Source organism: Gymnogyps californianus, unplaced genomic scaffold (genome assembly GCF_018139145.2).
Source record: "Gymnogyps californianus isolate 813 unplaced genomic scaffold, ASM1813914v2 HiC_scaffold_32, whole genome shotgun sequence".
NCBI lineage: Eukaryota > Metazoa > Chordata > Aves > Accipitriformes > Cathartidae > Gymnogyps > Gymnogyps californianus.
The window spans coordinates 843,813-868,883 of NW_026114202.1; the positions used below are offsets into that span (position 1 = coordinate 843,813).

The 25,071-nt window shown below is 39.7% G+C and overlaps 1 protein-coding gene across 9 annotated transcripts; it reads left to right on the forward strand.

Annotated features, from left to right (window-relative positions):
• Nucleotides 1-724: 724 nt before the first annotated feature.
• LIMA1 (LIM domain and actin binding 1) lies at nucleotides 725-24,777 on the forward strand. 9 transcript variants are annotated; one of them, XM_050914092.1, is made up of 10 exons: nucleotides 725-843; nucleotides 3,521-3,566; nucleotides 5,638-6,096; nucleotides 11,521-11,629; nucleotides 13,053-13,225; nucleotides 15,631-15,738; nucleotides 18,095-18,152; nucleotides 18,895-19,010; nucleotides 22,013-22,146; nucleotides 22,566-24,777. In XM_050914092.1, exons 1-10 carry the CDS (start codon nucleotides 725-727, stop codon nucleotides 23,566-23,568), a joined length of 2,325 nt encoding a protein of 774 aa, XP_050770049.1. In that variant the 3' UTR covers nucleotides 23,569-24,777. The 9 variants fall into 9 exon arrangements, with proteins under 9 accessions (XP_050770049.1, XP_050770050.1, XP_050770052.1 ...); XM_050914093.1 differs by having other exon boundaries at nucleotides 13,077-13,225; XM_050914095.1 differs by having other exon boundaries at nucleotides 13,101-13,225.
• Nucleotides 24,778-25,071: the final 294 nt, after the last annotated feature.

Here is a 25,071-nt window from a genome sequence, read left to right on the forward strand (position 1 = left end):
CACAAAAGAAAACTAAGTATGTGAAAAAAAATCTGATACAGTCTTGTTGGGTTCTGTGGTGAAAAGCTGTGCAAAATCTCTTCCCGTTTACTGCAGGACAGGGTAGTTAAAACTGTATTCCTTTAGGTAACTGATAGCTATTGCAACATGAGGTTTACAGCTGCCTCCATGAACAGACGACTTGTTTCAGCTCACAGAGGAAACGGCTGCTGTGTTAAGAATGAACACCACAAGAGTGAATGAAAAATGTTTGCATAGGAATTACATCCTCTTAGGTTTCATAACTCAAGCCTTCTTACACAAATGCCAGCACATTTGGTTTAGAAACCAGAACAAGAGACGGCATATTAGGGCTTCCTGGAGCCTATGTGTGTATAGAAAATACAGAGCTTCACATTAGCATCCTCTTCAATCACAGCTTGCTTCTTACTCCTGTTCTGGCTTACGGCTTATCTCTCACCCCTTTCATTGTAGCTAGTGTTTTTATCAAGGGCACCATCTCAATGGCATCTGCAGAGGAAATTATAATTTTTATCTGATGCCTTTTTTTAAGTCAGTTGATGGACAAGATCCTGAATGATCAGGACTTAGTTGGCACTAGTACGCTGGGAGCACCTGAATGGTGACTTAGTATCGAATCACTTTGTGAAACTACTTTTCTGCTCACATAATTCATATTGCTGACACTGTACTTTCTTCCTGAGCAGGTCTTTGTGGTGATAAGATGGAGCCTTCCCCGTTTAATAGAAGACAATGGACTTCACAGTCTTTGAAAATCACTGCGAAAGAGCTTTCTCTAGTCAACAAGAACAAGTCATCGGCTCTTGTGGAGAGGTTCTCCAAGTAAGTGCCGTGAGGCTGCTGAACACAAGCTGTGTGTGTAGGTTGACAGCTGGTACCTTGAACAATGACTGCTTCACTGACAGTCGCTTTGCTTCTTAAAAAGTAATATAGATCTGTAGGCATTTAAGTTTCTGGTTTAATATGTTCTGGGCAAAAGTTTTTCTAGTTGCTGACATTATATTGTTTCAGCAATCAGAATTATAATATCTTTTTTCTGCTGTCAGAAAATAAAGTAGAGTATTTTCTGTCAAACTACAAATTGCAATTTGTTTTTGAGGGCAGAGTATTGGAATGTAGGTGGCTATTGCCATTAGGGTTTTACTTCATCAGAAACGGTCTTTAACTGCTGAAGCATGAACTATCTAGGTTTCTCTGCTAACATGGCATTTCCTGCCTGGTACTATAAAAAGTAGCGGTAATGCGTTATCAGTTAATTGGAGACCAGTTAGAAATGGTAGTGCTGTCAACTGGTGGTGATAGATGTAACCCTCTAGTACGAGTTCCATCAGAAAATTTCACAGTATCTATGTTCTTCACAGATGTCCCCTTCCAGATGTCTCACAAAAGTTGTGTAGAAAAGGAATATTACCCTTCCCTTTTCTCTGAGAGATGGATGACGGGTTACAGTCAAATCATAAAGTAATATTTTATACACTGAGAAAGCTGAGTGGTGGTAGCCTATGCATGTTTTCTGGAAAAGCTTTTATTTCCTTAAGGAATTATATAGACTACAGCTTGGATTTTCAATGGGATTTGGCAACCAAGTCTCCTAGGTTATTACATTAATAGTGTAGCAAGGTTCTGGAGTATTTAAATCTTGAGTGTGGGAGCAGCTTTATGGAGTCTATAGGGGAAGGATAATTGCAATCTGGACTTTACACAAACATAGCTCTTCAAGTTACTTTTTAAGTACTCTGTCCTAGGGAGAAGCTGCTTGCTTTGACTGCTCTTGTTAAGGTAATTTATTCACTCATTGAAGCTTGATAACAGAACCTGGTCATCTTGCTAAATGTTGGTAATCCTTTGAAAAGGGCTTACTGGAAGTAATCCAGACTGCTATTCCTTAATCAAGTAGGGTCCCTCTACATAAGCAGTGTCAGTTCCTTGGAAAAACACAGTCCTACTTATTGGCTTTGCCAACACCGACACTCACAGTGAGGAGCATAATTTTTCTAAATTGCTGTTACTGAAATATTTGTATGTGCAAACATTTTTTTCATTCCATATAGTGTTTAGATTATCAGTTTTGTCAGGTCAGAGACATGCAAATTGCAACAACAGAGACTTAAACAGTGCGCTGTGGTGGGCTAACTTACAGAGTGGGTGCTGTCTGGGACTCCTCAGTCCTTGTTTGTTTTCCAGTGTGGTACTTGACTTTCATCCCCGTGTCTCTCTCTGTTGCTTCTTCCAGTATTGATCTCTCTTCCTCCATAAACTTATTTTCTCAGCATGTCTCGTTCAAATTTTGGCACCTTTATAGTACAGAGACATAGCTTAATATGTTTGCATTGATTAAAGAGGGCCAGCTATGCTCCTTTAGCAGCTTTCAGTCTGTACAATAAATGCAGCTTGTAGAGCAGAAATAAGTAAGGGTGCAATTTGTCTACCCTCTAGTGTAACAAGAGGAGAAATCTACATAGGAGCACACTATTCACAGCAGGAAAAAAATCAATTGTTATAAAGAAAAAATGAGTAATAGAGCAGGTATCGTCACGTAAGAATTTTTTTCTTAGAAGGAACTGAGCCCGTGATATACATTAGTTATTGGTTTGATACCAGCAATTATTTATAGTGTGAAGCTGATGACTATTATAATATTAGTGTCTCATTTACTGCCTGTAACATATGCATGGTTGTATCAAAAGTAGAATTCTACAGATAAGAAGGACAGAAAAATCATTTGCCCAAGCAGACATTGGGTGACGTTTCTGCTCTTTGAAAAGCAGAGCTCTACTTACAAATGGCAAAATTTGTCACACCTGACTAATTTGTGCATTTCAAAAGCAAAGTGCAATCACCTTGCGCAGTATACTAATCAGCACGGTCTGTGTACTCCTAGCTGTGGATGTACTTACGCCCAGTGGAGTGGTGTGCAGATTGCTGGGAGTTTTCTATAGCTTCTTAAAGGACTTTGATTCATGATCCAGGGTGGCTTATCTTCAGAGGGCTGTGATTACTGTTTCCACTGCTGGGATGGTTCAGCTGCTCGTGAAGCAACTGCTGAATTGGTGCAGTTTACAACCCAGCATAGTATAATAAACTGGCACTTATGTAGATTTTCTGCGTATGCCAAGCTGTAATTTGTTACGGTTCAGCAGCTGCTGTATAAATAGCTGAGTTATTCCTGCAAGGGGGCACAGCAGACAGCTGGGTGGCGGAAACAATACAGCTATTCCAAGGTAAACTCTCTATATTTGAGAATCAGAGTGCTTAGGTAATGAAAAATATTAATGTATGTTATTATTGTAAACTGAATTACTTAAAATGTGTCTATCACTTTGCATTGTTCTGGTGCTATTTGCTACTATTTTTCCAGCCTCTGGTTTTATTTTATAGGTCTGGGAAGTGCACAGAATCCTTGGTGGGGAAAAAAAATCTCAGCTGTCTTCAAGAGCATTCTGTATTCTGGCTAAAAAACGTTTGTTTTTTTTTTTCCTCTCTTTCCTCTATCTTAAAGGTATCAGAAAGCGGCTGAAGAAGCCACCGCTGAGAAAAAAAAAAGTGTAAGTATTTGTTTCCCAGGCAATAAGCAACAGCCTGCAGTCAGAACAGATCACCTACATGCAATGTTTCTGTGACAGTTGATTTTTGGAATATCAAAGTTGCTGCCATGTGTCCTACTGAAAACTTGGCTTAGGCATAGTGTTTGCTTTTGACTCATTCCCCCTACCCTTTCCCAGTGTGAATGAAAGGAAAGAAAATCAAGTTCCTTGCCCAAAGCTATATGTTGAATCACCAATTCGGTCCTAAGCAAAAGGCAGAGCGAGTTAACCACAACACATGAATATCCACCTCTTTGTTCTTAGCTGTAGGCAGTTGTGTGGTACCTCTTCCTTTCTTAACTAAATTTAAAAGTCTGCTTAAAAGAAGCTGCCAGCCTCTCTGAAATGTAACGCGTATGTCTTTGATAGCTGTAGAATCCATTAAGGGGGATCTTCTCCGAAGTGGCTTACAGGGTTCAAAATGCCCCTGGATGAGGGAGAGCCATCCTTTTTGGCTCTGTTACAGCCTCACATTCCCTCCTGTAAACTACGTTGCACTTACTGTTCTGGGGTCAGGGGACCCTGGCTGAAATACCAGGCACTAAGATTGCAGGTCTTTGTATAAGCAGATCCTCAGTTTAATTTTTATTTAAAAAGACCAGCAATGTTTTCAGGATATATAAGTAACTCTTTGTTAGACCATGCTGCCTTGATCTCTTTAATGCTTGGGGAGTCGTTCTTTTTCTGTTCGGGATATAGGTGTGATAAAACAAGCATTCTAAAAATTACTCTGCAGTCTTAAATTTTCTTATTGCTTGTGTGATCAGGGAACAGGCAAGTCCCAAGCAAGAATGACTTGTGTTATGAAGTATGCCGGGACTCCATAGGCATCATGTCCAGAGGTGTTCCTGTGGAAACCTGCTGCGCAATTTTGAGTACTGTTATGTTACAACATTTGCCTTATAACTTTAGTACTTTCTTTTAAATAGTCAGCAAGCAAGCTGATCTTTTTTGAAGTCTAGGTGGATTCAAGTTAATTTGCAAAGCACTGTTCAAAATGTGACCAGAAGAGTAATAGGGTGAGAGACTTAAATCCTAATATAGCTGCTAATCCTGTTTAATTCCTGTAAGCCTTGCAGACCTGCTCTACTTGCAATGAGTTTGATACATAGTGGTCTCCATAAGGCAAAGACAGCAAAAATGCAATGGTGGCAGGTATTAGATTTGAATGAATTAAACATGGGCTGGTCTGTTACTTTGGGGAGAGGTAACTACTTGTAAGCAAAACTAGTCTGAAAAGCACTTAAATATGAGGGATACTACTGCTCCATGTATTACTATCTAACTTACAGTGGTAAGGCAGCGCTTGTGACTTGTGTGCATGCATCCTGCCGAAAGCTTTTAATGAAATAGTGAAATTTTAATGAGTGAAATAGAAGAAAAATTCCAGCAAATGACCTGGTATTTATAAATGGGAGCAAAAAGACATTTGGTGTCAGTGCTTAGCTTGAGCCTTACGCTGCGTGGTATAAAATACTGAAGACAGATCTCTTGTAACTAAAATGTTACTGTTAACTGATAGTAGAAATATATAAGTCCAAAAAAGTAGTGGTTTCTGAAAGCTAATCTGTAGCTTTTTGCAAGGCCTACTAATTGTTGTCTTCTGAACCAGCTGGAAGACATTGCAACATTTGGCACACCACCCATCTCTCATATGGCTGCTTTTGCTATTGTTTGCTTGTTCTAGGACTAGAGACCCTTCCTGTGTGGATTTTGGTCCCCTCTCCTTCATGTGTGGATTCAAGCCTTTTGTGTGTCATTTAACTCATTAGAGCTTGACTCCCTTTTTCCTTATAAGGCCATCCTGTTTGCTCACTTCCTGCTTTAGCTCCTGACTTTTCTCTTCTCCCCCCTCCTTCCTTTCCTATCCTGGATGCTTTCTCCATGTGGCACAGTTGTAACTATTCACAGCTGTCTGAAAAAGCAGAGAGCTGAGATCAGTACTGAGCCTTTAGCTTCCTTTCGCATAGAAAGGAAGTGCTTTAGTGCTTCATCAGGCACATAACTGGAATTAACTTCTTGTTCTTTGTAGAATACAGAAAATCTTCCCCCTCATTTTAAAAGGGGGAATCTGAGCGTACTAAAGAAGAAGTGGGAGAATCCAGTGCTGGGAACGGAGTCTCGGAAGGAAACGCTACGAAGCAGCTGTGCTGAGGTTAGGCACAAGGTCGCCAGCCCCGGGCTTGGAGTTGGGAGCAGCCCTGCTTCTTCCCCAGACGCGGAGCAAGCCCCGGGGGCTGGTGCTACATCTGACGCCCAGGCCCCTCCGGCCACCCCTGGCCAGCTGCAGTGTCCCGGTGGTGACAGCAGAAAGTTTGAAAGCCACTCACCGGAGAGTGGTAAAATGGAAAACTGTCTGAGAGAGTCCAGAGAAGTGGAAAAGCCTGAAGCCAGCGAAAACACAGACTCTTCGGGGAAGATAGAGAAATACAGCGTTCCGCTGAACAAACTCAAGATGATGTTTGAAAAGGGTGAAGCGACTCAGACCAAGGTAAGGATCTGTCCCTTCAAATCTTAAGAGAAACTAAAACTCTGCTGCCTTTTGGGCATCAGGAAAAGTCCCTGGAGGGAGTGGCTCCGAACTATTGACGCTGCAAATAATTGTATTCATTGTTGAAACATAACGTAGCTGGTGTTAATAACTTACTTGAGCTATACAAATATGTGCAGAGTGCTTGGAGTTGTGGCTATTTGTGATTGCTCATTGGAGATGTAAAATGAATTTGCTTGTGAAAGGGGTACAATTCAAGAGAGAAAAATAAGTATGGAATTTATTAACTTTTTTTTTTTAAAGCAAGTTGGGATAGTTTATATCTTGTCTTTAGATTGAGTTATGCAAACATGAATTGTGTAAAAAAAAAAAAAAAAGGTGTATATTTATATATATATGTAAAAGAAAAAGTAACTGAAGTGAGCTCAACAATCTCAGACGGTTGCAGTTGAGATGGAAGTACTGCCAGAGTTAAGAGGTTTTTTTTATATATGTATCAGTATGTGAGTCACACATGCACATATAGAGAGAGAGAAAGAGAGAGATATGTACTGTGAAATACTCCCATCTTTTCCTTGCTGTTCTCTCATCTTTGTATCTTAACAAATGTTTCTTATCAGAAAAAAAATCCTCACAGGGAAAAATAAGCAGAGATAGCCAGACAAGCTCCTGCCTTCACTAGTTTTGACTTGCAAATGCACAGGGCTTGCATTTTTCTTACAACTGCTCATGAAATCTGATCCTGCATGTGGACTGCAGACTGTGTGTCCTCGGGGAGAATTGCTTAACTAGAAAATGAGTTGCATATGCTAGTGACTTGCAACATAGTCCTGAGGCCTTGATGCTGGTGGATTTTCCAGTTTTCTCATAGTTTCCTATACTTCTGGCTTTGTTTTACTGTGGGTGGTTTTCTTGCGGTATTGAGTAAAACAAACAAATTTTGTAAAAAAAGTTGTTTAAATATGTAACAATTAAGGGCTTCAGAGGAGCACCTCTGTGGTAAAGTGAGTTTTGGGTCAGTATGTAGTAATTTCACAACTTAGATTTTTGTAGTCTTTGTCATTATGTAAGAGCTGCCCATACTATCACATCCATTGAAAGGGCGGGCTGTGGAGGGTGATCTCCTGATAGCATTTCTCTGAACTCTTGCTGTAGGATTAATCAGTCAGGATTCCACAGGAAAGTACCGTTTTGCAGATGGGCTTCAAGTAACTTTATCTTAGCCTGGGGAATAAATTGTTTCGGAGGTGACTGAATCTGGAACTGATATTTCTGTCAAGCTTAGTCATTCAAATATTGTTGAAAACCAAATGAACACAGTAAATACCAAACAGTAGGTATGAAACTATTCAGGTTAGGTTCAAATTATGTTCCTATTCGAAGTTCATCTGGTTACTTTTTAATTTTAGAAGGGAAAAGGCACGAAGTGCTCTGAAGTTTAAGTGTATGGGGGGAGGGGGCGTCTTTGTAATTAGAAAGCACTATTGTAGGATTTCTGGTTCTGGGAATTTATCTGAGGACTGGAGGATGATGTCATGCAGTCACGTACAATGAAGATAGTTAGGCGCTATGGGGACACAGATCTTTTTCACTAAGGTAGGAAGCAACTACAGCAATGGTGTAAGTTTGGCTAACTGCAAGCTCTGCAATTGCCTCTTCCATTTATGCTTTTCCTGAATTCTGACCATTGATAAACCCCTGGTTTAAGCGCAAGCAGGTCTTCATAGAATCATTTAGGTTGGAAAAGACCTTTAAGATCATCGAGTCCAACCGTAAATTCAGCTGAGATGGCAATTTTCCTTGGTATTTACTTAAGTCGTAAGGTGTAAGTGCTGTCAGAGCTTTGCTGACAAAACATCTGTATAAACTAAATAGCAACATGGCTGTAACTTTGTGGCAGTGAAGATAAAACGACTTGCCTGGTTGCTGGGCAAGTCTGTGGCAAGAATCCAGATTAGAGCCTGGATTTCCTGACTGAATCACCCACTCTAAACAATACTATTCTCATTTTCAGGGTTATAAGCAAAACCTCCTAGTTTATTCATTCAGATCTTGCTCTGTCTTCTGCAATTTAGATACAAGGCAGATCTTTTTTTATTGCATCTTCATGGAAAAAAATGCTCTAAGCACGTTAGAGGCAGGCATGTCGGTCTAGATTGGTTCAGCACTAAGCAAAGACTGAACACCAGGTCTTTTATCAATTTCAAAGAATTCGTCCTGTAAGTGATAGCGAAAGCATACACAAGGAAGATCAGAAGAAAAGAGAGAGCAAGCAGAGCTGCAATACTTCTTAAAAAGTTGTCTCCAGGTTGGTTTGTGTTTTTCCTTTAAGGCGAAAACTTACTGTCTTGTGTAGCTAACCTCATGTGCAGGGTCACATTTGACACAGTTAGTATATAATGAAATAGGTGTAACTTTTATTTGGTCTTTTGCCCTACAACTCTTTGTGCTCCAGGCAAAATGCTGTTAACTCTGTATGTGGTACCTCTGCACTCATCTCTTTTGTCTTAGAACCTTGGAGCTTTCCAGACATGAGGGATATTTTGTCTCATTTTGCAAGTAGCAGAAGCTGTGGCATGGGAATTGTGGCCCAGCCAGGACTTTAAAGGGAAATGAGTGGCATATGCATAAGACTGGGAGTCAGGGATTCATTCATGTGAAAGGTGTTACCTTCCATGAGCCATAATCACCCTAATTACTTGCGGTTGGTCAGTCTATTGATTGTAATGGAGAAAGTCCCTCATCTTCCCTTTGTTAAACTTTTTTTTTTTCCTATTACTCCGCTTTTTTCCCCACAATATAAAACTGTTGATATAAAAGCTACACAACATTGACTTTATATTTGTAGGTGTTAGTACTAAGACATGTACAGAAATATCTCTGAACTCTAACTAAAGCTTTTGTATTTTGGTGTTTTGGATTTTTACTCTCGAGACCTAGGCTAATTGTGTTGTACAACTTATCTACAGAAAAGGTCTTCAGCTGAAATTGTAATACCTGTAGATGTCTGAGGTGGCAAGGAGGACAGGAAGAGAGGAGCTGGCAGGACTGTGGAGGTGATTCAGTTGACAGTTTGAGTACTCATTAACTCAGTCTCTTTAGCTGGTCCTGAGATGGCTGCCTCTGATAATTGAACTTTTCCTGCTGCAGTGGCTTCCTCAGCAAGGTGGTACAATGAGGGAAAGCTCTTTGCTCTTAAGTCAGAACTCACTGGCCTTCATGAAGGTCCTACAGAGTCAAGCAGAAGAGTCTGCTTCTGATTAATATTGAATCCTTCGCTGCTGGTAAAAATATGGAGGTGTTTGGTTGCTTGGAAGAAAACCTTGATTCTGTGCATGCACCTAGATGAAATGTTGGACCCTGATCCAGAATTCCTGTTGGTGGGTGCTGACTGAACACTTGTCATAATTGTTTGACAACACACTGGCCCTTTGCCAACTCTTATTTAGAGGTTTAATTTGTTTAATAATTAATTTCAGTGATAATTGAGAATTCTTTGTCCTCTCAACATGAGGGCAGTTCAGCATGATGTTACTGGAGAAAGACTACAGTGAAAATAAATGGAAATGAGATTCTGAAACAAAGGAGAATAAGAAGAGGCAACCTGAACAAGCTTCCAATCTTGACTTCTAACTGTCTTTTTCTCCTGAAAAGTGATGGTTTCTTTCAGTGAGGTTGGAATCCCAGATGCTGGATCTAAGTTACTTGAATTAAGACCTTTGTTCCCTAGTGGTGAAAACTTCCTTATGCCCTCTGCTGCCAGTTAAACTTCCCATATGTCTATATTGCAAACTTGTTCCTTCATTTGTAGGTTTGTCACTCCTGCTGTGTGCAAAAAAATGTGTGTGGTGCCATAGTATTAAAATACAAAGCCAGGGCAGTGATAAAATAGTCAGGGGTTTCAAGTGGGCTAATAAACATGTTTTCTCTTCTGCGTCCTCAAAGGGTCTTGTCTTCAAGTGTACTCTGCCTGTAATATTCATCTTCTTTGTATACTAGTCAAAAGCTAGACCCTTTGAACGACAAATTTCTGAGTTGTAAGAACTTCAGACTTGTGGGCTCAAGATGACGTTAAAGCGGACATAGGCTGAATAAGAATCATCTAAGAATAGTTTGCACAGAACGAGGAATCTGCAAGTCCTTACAAGTGTGCAGACACTCCCAAACTGAACCTATCAACACACTCAATGGAAGGAAAAGACTTGTCATAGCTAAGCTCTTTTCCAGTAAGAAAAGTTACCAAAGTCTTAAACCACAGAAATAGAAAATATTTCCCATGCTAATGGAAAAAGAGGTTTTCCAGCTGCATTTTCCTTTCCTGGTAAAGTTGCTGTTTTGTATGCCAAAGCAGACTGATTTTTCACAGTGATTATCTTACAGTGCAGTTCTGTTAAAATAAAACTTTGGAATTTCCTTCAGTTTGGTGACCAGCAAATAAGAAACTTGTTGGAAGTTGGGGGGTGGGTGCGGGGGAATGTGTGGTTGGAGCATCTTGCCAAACCTGCCTTTTTCCCTACATTAGCCTCAATCTTAATTTCCAACTGCTCTGTGATTTAACTCTTCCTAGGGAGGGAAGATCTATCACCTTCTAGTATTTTATAGGTTGACTTTCAGCTGTGAAAACATCCTATCTTGATGAAGTCAAATCAAACTCTGCACTTCATGAGCATTTATCAAAGCTGCTGCAATTTCTTTTCACAATTTCTTTTATTGAGCATTAGGTTTTGGGGAGTTGGTCTCAACAAATGAGTATCAAATCTGATTGAGCCAGCCAGAGCATCTGTGTGGTAGTGCTCCAAAACACCCTGTCCAGCACTGCAGCCTTGCAGATAGTGATTATCCTGGATATGAGAGAATATTTATCTCTAGCACTCTCCTGCTTAAGCTTCAGCCTTATCAGACCTAATTAGGGAATTATTTGGTACCAAATGCATGAGCTATCCAAATCAAAACAAGTAACTTTAGATAACTTTTATTACAATAGTATTCTTCTTTCTGTTGCTGAAAATCAAGGCAAATTTTTGATAGCTCACTCCTTTCATGCTTTTTCTGATTTGAAATCTTCATAAAATGACCTTGAACATTAGCTTCAAAAGAAATTGTATGAAATGCAAAAATCTAGACTCAAGTTTTGTATTTGCAGTGGTAAATGTCTAAAAATCTGATCTTTGTGGTTCTCTGACTTTTCAACAAAGATAACTAGTCAAAGGACATCTACTGACCTCTTCAAGAAAGTGTTTTCCAGGTGACAGAGGGTCAACTATTCTGTGATCAAACTTTATATTGGTTAAATAAGATGTCACCTGCTAGACTTGTTTATTCCAGTAAAGCAGATTTGCTAGTGACACCTGTGCATCTTAAAGGATTATACGCAACAATCTTTGTTTGTCCAGGCAGCTGATAGGTGGGTCTTGTCTCTAACAGGTCCCTAGAGACCAGAGGAAGACAGCAGTCGGTAGGAGGATTTCTGAAAACAGCCTCTCTTCGGAGGACTTTGATGCTGGCCAAGGAGAGAAGAGCCATAGTACATCAGGTCAGTAAACCTCATGGTTTGTGTTTTGTTTTGTTTTTTGGGTTTTTTTAGTTTATAAAATAAAACTACTTTATACAATGCAATGGAAATAACTTTTGCTTTTCAGAAATGGAAGGAAGTGCAGCCGTCTTCCATCTGTAAAGTCCATGCGAGCGTTGCATTTAATGAATTAAGTCTTGCTGTGAATTTTAAACCATTATACTCTTAAGCACGGGAAACCAAGGCACAGGAGATAACTAGCAAGTTAAGGAATGGAACCCCATTTTTTCCCTGTTTCTTAATCCTAGGACAATCCTAGAACTACTTTTAATACTCAAACTAATTTAGAAAGTAATGAACAAACAGACAAGACAATACGCCTTCTTCCTTCTTGCTTTAATTCTCATCCCTCCTACCTTGTCCAGACATGGGTAACTACAGCTAGCCTTGTGACTTGAGCAAAACTATGTATTTTTCATGTGTTTGGAGACTCTTTTCTAACAAAGCATTTACAATCTTTTGTGTTTTCAGCCTATGGCTAATATTATATCTCACTACTTATTGATGCACATTGTGTCCTTATTTGAGCAATACTGGAGTGAATGGCAAGAACTACTTACATTTGTTTGTTGTCCCCAAGAGGGACCTTAATGATTCATACAACTTTTTAGTCATTCAAGGCCACTAGCTAGTGAAAGGTCATATTTTTATCATTCTTTATTGAACAATTAAGCTGTTACTGAAGACCTGACCATTATACAAGGAAGTTAGATAGCAGAGCAGTCACAGGAGCTAGCTTTTTAAACCTATTTGGCTAACATCTGACAGCAAAAATGAAAGATGGATGGCAAGTAATGGGGCACAGTTCTGAGAGTCAGGAGATCTGCACCTATGCAAAGACTTAAGCCCCCAAATGTTTCTTTCCTCTTGAAACAAAAACAGATGCTTCAAATGATCCTGTGAGACTAAACTGATTTATTTCCTAACATGTTTGTTCCTGAGATCGTCATCTGTAACATGTCATGATAAATTATTTTCATGGAGAAGGTGGAAGCGGCAGGTGAGACTTCCTTTCTCACTTCCCATGTTTTCCCCAAAAGACTTTGACAAGTATTCCACTACAGGAATGATGTATATTTCCATTTAGCCACTGTAGCAACTGCTTTCATTTGACAATAACAGCAAAACAATCTTCAATGTTAAAACTGCTTGCCGTTGTTACTTCTGAGACCACTGGCTGGACGCTGCGTCTGGTGAATACGCTACTTCTGAAACTAGCTGGATTAATTACGAGACTTGGAGCATAAAGCTTTGACTGAAGCATTTCTGTGCTCTTCAGATCTGGAATTTCTGTGGTCTTGGGAGTGGTGAAGGGATGGGATTTGTAAATCTGTCTGTAGACAGGTCTACTGGTGTTCCTGAAAGTTACCCTTTATTCATGTAGTTCTCTTTCCAGGGCATCTTGTAGATACTAGTCCAGCACTCAGCCCAGATAAGACAGAGACCAAGAAAAGCCTGGAGATGCCTCGCTTAACAGAAACTTCAATAAAGGATAGGCTGGCAAAGTATCAGGCAGCTGTGTCCAAGCAGGGCAGTTCCACAGGCCTCATTACCATGGTAAGTCTGTTCTTTGGCTTGTCTAGAAGTGAATTTTTGTCCCAACGTGAGACTGGAAAAGAAGATCTTATGGAAACTAGGCTTTTTGAAGATAATGCCATCATCTTTTGAAAATAACTTTGTGCCCATGGGAGTCATTTCTAATGGAGTGTTGCCTCTACATACTGCAGGAATAAATAAGTATTTGCATCTTCCTGGAATAATCTTGAAAGTTTTCCAAGGAATTAATTGCTGGCACCCTGACTGAGGTCCTTCTGAAACATAGCTGACATTCTTTTTCTTTCTGCATGTCTGTAGCTCTCTGCATGTTTGTTGTTGGTTTTTTGTTGATTTGGTTTTGTTTTGTTTGTTTTTAAAAACAAACTCAATTCTGTATTGTACATTAGCTATAAGCTAGGGGAAACTGAGGCACGGTAAGATGGAGCGACTTTGAATGTCATACAGTGCATAGAACCTGGATCTCTTGGCCTGCAGCTTTGGGATCTCCAGTCAGTTTTCCTCCTTTTTGCTTTTCATCTCCCTTCAACTCTTCTCACCCATTATCTGAATCCAATTAGACTCTTGCAGTGAATGAACCCATGCCAATTTTGCAGATATTTGATGAGGAAATGAGCAATTAATGAATCATGGTAAAGTATTGCAGCTGAAGAGATTGCAAGAATCTAAGCTTTTGTTAAAAAGTACTTAAGTACATTTGTTGGAACTGTCTGATACTTTTGCTTAATGATGGGAACTTTTATTGCTTAAGTATGACTTTTATTAACCAGAGTAATAAATTTTAAGAGGATAGGCCTTTTTAAGTTAGGAAACTTGCACTGGAAATAAAACCCAAAAATGATGGTTCTAAGCTTTGGAAGAGTGCATGCTTCCTGGGTATCTTTGTAGAGAGGCAAAAGTCTCTACCCAGCTGAAACAATTTCTGAATTTCATATGCAGTGTGGATCTAATTCTCTAGCCCTGGGGAGGAAAGTTGAGTAAACTTCACTGCATGAATGGAAAGTAATTGCAGCCAGTGCAACAAATCTGATTAACTGCTAATTGCTGATTTCTGCATCCTGTTTCTTGCCTGGATTCAGTTTGCTAGATTGCCTTTTCCAGTTTGTGGCTCAGAGTCATAGCTGATCCACTAAATTATGTCCTAATGGCAAGAGATATACCATAGATGTCTCCTGAGACTCTTGTTTGCAAATCCCCAACACTATCAGTTTGAGTGTCAGTCCAGCCTGATGCTCTTAGGATGTCCCATTTGGCAGAATCTCTTACGATTTTGGCCTGGCATATCGACAAGGGCAGCACATAAGATGGAGCAAACAACGGTTTCTGAGGCCAATGTTTGCAGTACTTCTGTGTTCCAATAGTAGCCATAACTCTTGGATGTTCTCCTTCCCTGCTGACAAAGCAACTAGGGCTCCTTTGATATGGTAGTGTGGTATTTGTACTTCCCTTCTCTTAAAATGTGTCACATCTGTGCTACAAAGGAAAGCCAGAATCTCTCTTGGGAACAACTATTTTGAGGGCATTGTGGTGTAATTAGGCCTGGATTAAAACTGATAGACACTTTTACAGTTGGTTAGAGTAAGGGTGAGAAGCAATCATTTCTATGCATTGCAAGTGATACAGGAAGGGCAGGGAGAGATGATGGACAGCATATTTAGAGATCTATATGTTAAAATTCTAACATTCAATTACATACCTATTAGACATGGTTGGTTTTGTGCAGACTTGTTTACAAAATCTGTTAAGATGCTGGTGCTGGCATTTGGCTGTTTCTCTTTCATGTTACAGAGAAGATGCCTTGTGAAAGGCACGAGTCGTTCTCCAATTATCTTGTATCCTGTGGCAATGAAAGAAACACGAGGTTTCACTGGATTTTTTTTTTTTTAAAGTCTGAAAGATTCTTCTGTGAAAATCTTAAACAAGTCAGTTTATCAAGAACAAAAATCTTGGTAAATAACAGAATTAGGTTTTTGACTAGTATTGAAGCAAGGGTAGGATTTGCTTTTATGTCGAATTGTATTTTTCAATTACACAGTGCTTTAGAAAGTGCTTGTCTTGAAATACTTGTAATTTCAAATGAAAAGTTAACATTTCTGGAAAAGGAAGATGTAGATTGAGCAGGGGAAATGAGAGTTGATTTTTAAACAGGAATCTGGAAGTAGAGAAAGGGGTTGTTTAGAAAAATGCTGGCGTTACCTCTATGGAGTATAGTAAAATTCTACAGCCCCATCTTTTTTCTTCATTAGAATGTATCACTTACCAAGTTTGTATAGATTTTTATGCCCCTTCCTTTAATTATCACTGTATATACTAGGAAAACAGTTTAAAGAAGATTTTAAGAAAAATAGAAAGCAAGTACTTTCCTAGGGGAAAAGAACGTGTCAACTTTCAAGTGCTTTATTCTATAGAATGAGATTCAAGCCAGTGAAAGTGAACTCAAGAATTACAAATCTGAGCAGAAGGAGAATATGCCACCAAGTCTTGAGGACTCCATTTCCTGTCAGGATGGGGAGAAGGTAAGATGCTCATGCTGGTGAAGATCAAGGACTTCACTTTAAGTGGAACTAGTTGTAGAAGCACAGCTGATATACTTGTTCCACATGCCATCTAGAAATTGAATATGAGCAGCCGATACAGATTATTTACATGCTGCAGAATTCCTGATTTAATTATTTTTTTAGACTGTATCTGAATTATAAGCTAGCAAGTATCTGTGGAAGACTTTTAAGCAGTTGTAGAGAATATCGAGAGACAAATTTTAAGTTTTCTTGGAGAGTTCCCCTGTCTTCTCAGTAATGACATCCTTGTAATGTGGCAGAATCCTTCAGTATCATACTAACATATTTTCTGATGGCTTCAGTAGCTGACTAGGGCTGAAACCTCTGATAGTTTTGTGGGGATTTTTTGTTCTGTTTTTTTGGGTTGTTTTTTTTTTTTTGTCTGCCACTAATTTTTGATGGCTATGATGAAGCCACCTAAACTTTTTTGTGTCACATTCCCTAACTGTAAAAAGATGACTTACAGCTAGGTATTTGTCTTGTTTGTGGGTTGGGTGTGTGTGTGTGTTGCTTTTGTTTTTTTTTTTAAATAAAACAAAGAAGAAACCAAACCAGAAAAAAAAAAAAACCATGAGAAGCTTTGTGTGACGCAAGTAAAAGGAGTTTGTCACTGTTTCTTCTGCATTTAGTGGCTAAATTTTGATTAAGGTAACTGAGAATGCCAGTTTGGGTTTGTTCCTGGTTTTGAGCTTCAGCTGTAAATTGAGACTAAATTACTCTGTGAATTAGAGATAATAAAGCACGCTCAAGCACTTGTATACTAAACTGGGGACAGCAGACGGGATAAAAGTAGCTGAATAATAATTGGGGTACTGTGTATTCCAGCCATTCTGAACACGTGGCAGCCTAATGCCAGGAGAGCTTTTAGAGCTTTCCAGCCTTCCTTGGGCAAGGGGCCAAATTGTTGCTTTCAGCTGTTCCTCACTGACAGCTGAGCGGCTTCATGTTCAACTGGTCGAGGCTGCTTTTTGCTAAAAGGTGAGTTAATTAAAAGAACACCTGTTAAATCAGAATACATCCCTGTTGTTGAGTGGAAGATTGGAATGAAATTTCTTGTATTCAGCTGTAATTGTGAAGTTACTTGTTGAGGTGTCCAGGTGCAATAAAGAACCTGAATAGAACATTGTTTGACAGCCAGGATTGTCCTTTTGAAATGACATGAACAACTTTGGAAATAAGCCTGATTAAAACTACTAGTAGTAAATGTCAGAAAGAGGAATCCTCTGGCAGAAAGGAAACAAAAGAAACTTGCTAACCGTCTCTGTCATTTTTCACACTGAATCTGTGAAAGGTTTAGTAGCCAGACATGTGTGACTCTTTAACAGCCAGAGAACACGCTGATGCACTTCCCAGTATGCTAGTGTTACAGTTATTTTTTTCAGTAGACCAGAGTATGTTAATATATGTAACTTCCTCATTACCTCGTTAATTTGCAAACTTCAGTTGCTTGCAATGGACCTTTCAATCATTAAAGTGAATTAGTGATGATTTGCAGTTAATCTTGTTACAGTACTTTAGTTTCTCAGTGTAGCTACTTACAACTATTTGATTTAATAGCAATAGTGCCAAGTTTAATGAAGAAATATACAACAAGAGCTTTATCTGTAACATGTTTAGTATCTGAAACTGATCTATATCCAACTCTTCTAAAAAGTTTTGGGGTTTGTTTTTTTGTTTTGTTTTTTTTTAAATATGAATCTGTTTCTGAAGGAGGATGAACAGGATAGGTCCAGGCCTGTTTGTCCCAACCTGGGAACAGCAGACTCTTAGTTCTACAAAAGCTTTTGTAAAATTCGGCTGGTTTTTTTCTTCCCCCCCCCCCCAAAAGCACTGTCTTTGCTGAATGTTTAAATGTCATAGATTTGTCAAATGTTGGAGGGAGCCATGGGATTTCCAGTAAATGTGTACTGCTTGGTGTCAAGGGATTTCTAAGTAAGAAAACCTGGGGGGTACATCAATGAAATCACAAGGATTTCTGAAGACTAATAGATAAAGGTGTACAAGCTGCAGGTGTTTGGGAAAACAAAAATACGATGTTTGTGTGTGCAAACACTATGGCAGATGATCTGAATATTGCAAGAGCTGTAAAATTATGAGGATGTCTACCTTGTAGCAAGGACTCACATTCTTGGCAGTCAGCTGGACTCTGCCTTGTGTCTTACAAAACAAAAAGTAGCTTCACATGCACCCCAGTGTGGCCAGTCTCTTCCTGTTTAAGTGCTTACAGTGTCGAACTGCCTGTTGTGTTACTCAGGCCATGATTATTCAGACTACAGAAGGTCAAAGGTGCTCATTGTCAAATATTCTCTTGCAGGTTTCTGTAGGTGAGAACAGCTTGTCTTTCCACTCTGGTCTTCTAGAGGATGGCAATGGTAAGCACTTGTTCTCCTGCCTCAACAAGAGTAGAGTGCATGGCTGAGGAAAAGCACTAACTCTGCCCAGTTGTGTGTAGGATGCTTAAGATCAGTCCTGTCAAATGATGAATTTGACCCAATAAAAACCTGTCTTGTACTAAAAATCTGTCGTGTGCCTCGCTCAAACTTCATGAGAATTTCTTTCAGGTTTAGAAGTTCATTTGCAATTGTAATTCTAAGACATCTGTAATTCTTGTTTGCTGTGATTGAAGATAAATATTTAAGTGTAGCTTCCTCACCATTTGGACTTAAACTAATAGCTCTGGCAACTACTACATCAGTCAATAGGCTGAAGTACTTATTAATGCAGGATAATTACCAAGTGTCTTTGGTGTTGGCCAGAGACAGACAAATTCCTATTCAGTAAAGTACGTAAGCACGTTCTCATGTTGCCTTAGCTTTACACCTAAATGCAAACCTACACATAAGCACTTTGCAGAAATGAAGAACAGTTCTTGGAAGTTAGATGTTGGATCCCTGTGTATTAGTATACTTTACGTATCAACTTAACTTTCCTGGTAAATCAGAAAAGTAGAATGGTCGTGTTTAAATATCTAGATCTAAAGTTTTAATAGCAAGTGTTCAAGAAAAAATGTGTTAGCCCTTAGCTGGTAGGATTGCTGTTGGGTCTTATGAGCATAAGCTTTCCGTGGTTTTAAAGTCATTGTAATTGCCTTTTCTTCCTCCTCTGCTCCCTTAGTTGGACAAAACTTGGAGAGCGAGACAGAAGTTCAGAAACCTGTCAGCACAAAGCAGCAAAACTTTGGTTCTAAACCAGTTGGCCAGACAGATGCATCTCTGCCAAAAGCAGTGAAGGTAAAGCAGCTATTTAGTCTCAAACATTGGTGACAGTTAAAACCAACTAACTTCTCTAATATTGAAAACCCTTAATGCAACCGATGTGGTCTCAAAGGGTCTGGCATTAACTGTATCAATATCTGATCTGTCTTCATCAGGCTGCATTCCTGAGGGAACTTTAATTCAGAATGGAAAAGCATCTCAAAACTGTCAGTTTTTCTTCAAAGACTGAGTTTGAGTTGCTTGCTGGGAGTTGCCCTGCTGCTGTTACAACAGCGTGCCCCTGCGACAGAGGCGGTCTGTTTCTCTTCAGTGTGGGAAAAGGGGTTTGAGCAGGGGATCGTATCAGGGCTTGTCTGTGCCTCTTGTAAAGTTGGTGCTCCTAGAGACTGGCACTGAGGTCCTGATACTGATCTTCAGAGCCTTTAGTAGGCTGGGGCTGGGCTTTCCACCCTCCTCTTCCAGCTCTTCCCAAGGTAACTGCAATTGGTAGCAACTTTATAGTAAGGGCACTGTGGTGACTGACTCCACAAAGATTGAGTTTGGCATTCTGAGTAACAAGTCTTTAATGTTACATTTTCTTTAGCAGGAGCTATAGAGCATAAAGCAGATGGAGAACTTCTTGGATAGGAATGTATTTGCTAATCTTATTAGACGTACAAACGGCAGTGCTGAACATTTTGATCACACTGTACTTTCTTGTCACGTGTGCTGTCTGGAGTTAGGATGCCTATTCCCTGGGCTGCCACAGACTTCCTGGCTCACTCCTGAGGAAACAACTGTGCTTTTGTTGTTTTCCCCATCTTTGAGAGGAACAGCACTGACCTCATAAAGACCAGTGAGATGTGGCTTCCTAGTGTTCTGGAGTATAACTGCCAGTATGTGAAATTAGAGCTGCCTATAACATTTTTGTAATCTCAGTCTGTTACAGCATACAAGATACACACAACCTGTGTGTCTTTGTTCTCTGTGCTATCTCTTTATGTTATTAGAACCATTTTAGTCCTCTACCTCGTTACTGCTTTAGATGCTGCACTGCCAAGATAGAAACCCAGATGCTAGTTATTCATGTAAGGTTCCTATTTGTCTCTTCCAGCTTCTGTTTCCTGTTCTTGGTTCCTAACCTCTACTCCTGCCTTCTGCTTCCCTCCTAATGTGAGCTCAACTCTCAACTTTCTCTCAAGTTTTTTTTATATTTATTGGGCCTCACCTTCCTCCTGTAGCTCCTATTTGTAGTATGCCTGGAAAGGAATTTCTTTCTCTTCACACCCTAAAACGCCTCTCCATCAGACATAGGGCTCATTGTTATACAAGTAAGTTCCTCTTCTTCGATGGGGATGTGCATTGCAGAAGTACATGCCAGCACCGTCATGTCATCTTGCAAAACTAAGCTTTCAGGGAGAGTTACTTTTTGATGGGCAAGCAAATTGTTGCTGCCTTGCTCCCTGTGGCAAACATGGATGATTAAATTTTTGTTTGCATTGGTAAATTCTCATTTTTTGATATTTCATTTAGTGACTTAAAATTCAGAATTCATACGCGGTTTTGGCAGCACCTAGAAATTGTGGATTTTGTTTCAAAAGGAACTCTGAACTTTTGTTGGTCAAGCTGTCATCATAATTACAACTTTAATCTACTATAACTTCAAGCAATGCCTTAAAAAAAAAAAATTGAAATACCTATTAGACTGGAATTAAATTGGCAGCAAACTTTATGGTTGTGACAAACTGACTTCAGCTGGCTCTGTCTTCAGCAATCTGTCCCTCACATACTGTAACTTTCATTGCCTAACCATTGTTTCTAGTCTGTTATAAATAAATTGCTGTAATTATGTCTTCCCGTGACCTTCCTGTTTTTTCTTTAGCCATCATATTTTTCCTTAAAGCTTTTTAGTAAGTTTGTAGCAGGTAATTCTTTGTCAAAGAAAAGCTACAATATCAATGTGTCTATGCAGACCCATGGTACGGAGCCTAGGCACCCTTTTACCCTGCTGCTAAAGTAGTTGTAATCAATGTGCAGCCTGAGACTGCCAATTTTTCAACTGTAAGTTATTTAATTGTTCCTTTAAGGTGTCTTCCCTATTGGCCAGCCTTAATAGATTCCAAGAAGTGAGTGGCATCAAGGGACCTTTTTTCATGGACAATGTACTTGCTTCCTTGATGCTGTCAGAAAACACAATCCGAAATCGTTGCCATACAGCACAGCAGTGACACTTGACTCCTTAGCGTTTAAGTTTACCTTGCACTAAGCTCTCAGGAAATTCTCTTAGTGAGCACATAAACAATTTTAGCTGTTTAACCTCAAAGCTCTGCTCACTTTAAGTCTTGAGCAAGTTTGAGGGCTGCGTGTCCTGAAACCTGAGTATAGTTTCTTTGCGATAGAACTGGAATTGCTTACAAATGAAGTCAGAAGTGTTTCCTGCTGCCTGCATCTGTGCTGAGACTATTTCCTCCTCTTAAAGAGAGGAGAGCATTCAGCAAAAGAGGATCATTTCAAACTGTTGAGCAGCCTGTTCCACTCCTTTCCCCTCCCACCCTCTACCTTTTATTTTGAGGTTATTTCAGCTCTTTTTCTGCACTTTTTTTTTTTAATTTTGGTAAGTCTCATACTGACTGTAATCTACCTGAATGTTTCGTCATCATTTTCCTATCAAGAAAAATTGAGGTTGCAGAAATAGTTTAGACAGCTTTTTGGGAACTGGCTCAGTCAAAGTTGTAACTGAGTTCTAGTATTTTCATTGTTCTTTCTCAACCATTGCTCAACTTGTGATGCTTCAGCTGTGGAATTCACTGGGGCAAAATCTTGGCTCACTGTCAAGCCACAGCAATCCTGTGGGCCTGCCATAGCCTCTTCCTCAGTCATTGCCCACCAGAACCCACTCTACCATAATTAGCATTGAGTTGCAGAAAGTGAATCGCTGCAATTTTTCTGAGAACTCTGGAAGCCGTGCATGAACCTAAGCCAAGTCCCCTAGCAGTTGATTCATTTTCCAGTTAACAAGCTTTCTCTTCTTCCCGTAGAAATTTCAGTTGCCAATGAAGGAAACCTGTGTTGGGTGTCAGAAGACTGTGTACCCGATGGAAAGGCTCTTTGCCAACCAGCAAGTGTTTCACATCAGCTGTTTCCGCTGTTCCTATTGCAACAGTAAACTCAGGTAAACACACTGCTCCATTTGGCTGCCGTCTAGGAAGTGTCGCTTTCCTCTTCAGCAGCTGAGTAGGATGCTGTTCAGGCTTAGCTGAGCTGAAGGCAACCATAATCCAGCAAATTGGAGAGGAGCATAGGAGTGGTAATACAGTCCTGGTTCTGCCAGTAGCTTTTGCACTTGATGCAGTCTGTTTTTCAACTCTTAATGTAATTTTGTGTGGGGAAAAATATAATGTCCAACTTTGTAAAGAACTCCTGACGTTTGAAAAGAGGGCCGTACAAAGTCATGAAAGCTGTGAGCTTCTCTTTTCCAAACATGTTGGAAGACTGAAATTGAATCCTTCCAGTAACATAACTAAAATACACACCCGTCTTGGTGGCTGAGACACAGAATGCTAACATTTGACTTCGTATTTTCCTTAACAGTCTTGGGACATACGCATCCCTGCGTGGGAATATTTACTGCAAGCCTCACTTCAATCAGCTCTTCAAATCTAAAGGCAATTATGATGAAGGCTTTGGACACAAACAGCATAAGGAATTATGGGCAGGCAAAACTGAATGTGAAGAATCTCTGGAGAAAACTGCCCATGGTGTAAATGCAACAGAAAGTCCACAAAGCCCAGGAGTAGAGGATGCCCCAATTGCAAAAGTAGGAGTTCTGGCAGCAAGTATGGAAGCAAAAGCTTCAGCTTTGCCTGAAAGAGAAGAGAGACCAGCAGAAACAAAAAAGCTCAGGATTGCCTGGCCGCCTCCATCTGACCAAAGTATTCAAGGAAGTGCCTTAGATGAGGGTATCAAAGTATTCAAACCCAAATGGCCCCCAGAAGAAGAGATTTCCAAGCCAGATGTGCTGGAGGATGTGGATCTGGATCTCAAAAAGTTAAGAAGATCTTCCTCGCTGAAGGAAAGAAGTCGTCCCTTTACAGTCGCAGCCTCGTTTAGAACAGTATCTGTTAAAGGCCATAAAACAGAGAATTCACCTTCTCCTTCTAAGGCAGAGAGAGACATATTGAAAAGAAGTGAGGAACTGGAGAGAGAGGTCGTGGCAGACAAAAAGCAAAAGGAAAAGAAGGTTGAGAATAGGAACATCCGGAGTGCTGAAGAGAAAAATGTAGAGGAAGAACGGGAATTGTCTGGTATCAAAACAGTAGAGCATAACTTTGTAGAAAATGGCCAGGTGAATGCAGAGACAGATGAGGACGAACCTGCTATGGAAGAGCAGGAAATTCCAAATGAAGAATTCCTTGAACCAAATTCTCCTAAACATTCCAGCTTAGCCAATGTCCTGACTGCTAAGGAATCATCTCCTAACCAGAATCGCAAATCCCAAGATGTTGGTTTCTGGGAGGGTGAAGATATGGAAGATCTATCTGTGGAAGAACAGATCAAAAGGAATCGTTACTATGAAGAAGATGATGAAGAATAAATTGGCCTTTTACTAGAAAACTTGCTGCAAGGTGCTGGGCCTTTTTAAATCGGTGTTTTTAGCTTTAACAAACAGCTGTCCTCCATGAAAGCAATGCTATACTGCACATCGACATTAAGGGAATCCTATGTACAAATTATCTCAACTAGAAAAATACTCTGGAAGCCTGCAAAGAGTGTATTTAGGTGCATGGAAACAAGTATCTGGCTATGGGATAGCTTCAACAGGTAATCTGTGTCTACAGCATAAGAACAGAGCTGTTCTGTACTCCTACTGTCTTACCCTTTTTGAGCTTCAATACGTATTTCACTAACAATTTACAGAATTTCACTGTACTCACAATGGTGGTGTGAAACAGGCTTTCTGTAATACACTACTTTTACCACTACAAATGCTACTGCAGTGCTTAGGGACCAATTTCAAAGGGACTTTCTGGCCTGCTTTAAAAATGGTAACTTAATGCACTTTAATACATGTATTAAGGGCACAACTGGGATATTTTTTTTTTAAAGTTGTTATATCCAACAACTAAAGCATCTTAAAGTGAGTGCAATGTGATTTTCTTTCTCAAAACTGCCTATGATCAATTGAAGACTCCCTGCTCTCTTTATTTTTCTCTATGCAACTGGAATGGTGTGCCCATTGCTGGAACATATGTATTTTAGTGCTTATCCAGAAGCCGTGCTAACTGACAGATCTCTTTGAGGACAAGTGAACACTTTTGCAGTAGCCTGCAGGGCATTACTTTTGCATTTCATATGCATTTGAAGTGGTGTGTTTTTGTTTTGTTTTTTGTTGGTTTTTTTTACTTGGAATTCATCATTCGCTTTAAACTGCAGATGATATTTTTAAGGCCTTTTGACAACTTTGAAATCCTACTTGTATCAAGCTGCCATAAATCTTTTCATTATGGCTGTGAAATTATGCTGCATTGCAAAAAATCTCTGGAATAAAACCATCTGAACAGTGAAACTTTCTGATTGAAGCAGATTGACGCATTGAAGCTTAGCACATTTTTAAACTTGACTTCATTTATTTTACAAATAATGAAATCTTGAACAGTGGAAGGAGGATCCCTTTTATATTAGCTTTTATTTGTACTGTATTCTCATGAGAATTAGCTCTTAACTATACTTGAGGTGTAAAATATTCTGCTTTCTTAACAGTTCTGCTAACTACAAGACCTTCAATAAAGTTCGGTCATTTACATTAAAATTTAAGTCTGAAGACTGGATTCATACTCGTTGCACAAAGAGGGCGGCATTTTAAAAAGACCATGGGAAAAGATGGGTGAAATACCGGTGTTCTTACTGGAAGCTGGAGACCAGACAGTGATTTTTCTGGTGCCACTAGGTGACACTGTGTGTCCACTTTTTTTCTGGTTGACAGTCAAATGGGAAGTCTGTGCTCTCATATGCAAGAGCATGTGGAAGAGGGATTAGAACAGGATGGGCAAAAGAAATAAGGACGTGCAGGTATTTTACACTTCCATTTATGGCTTCA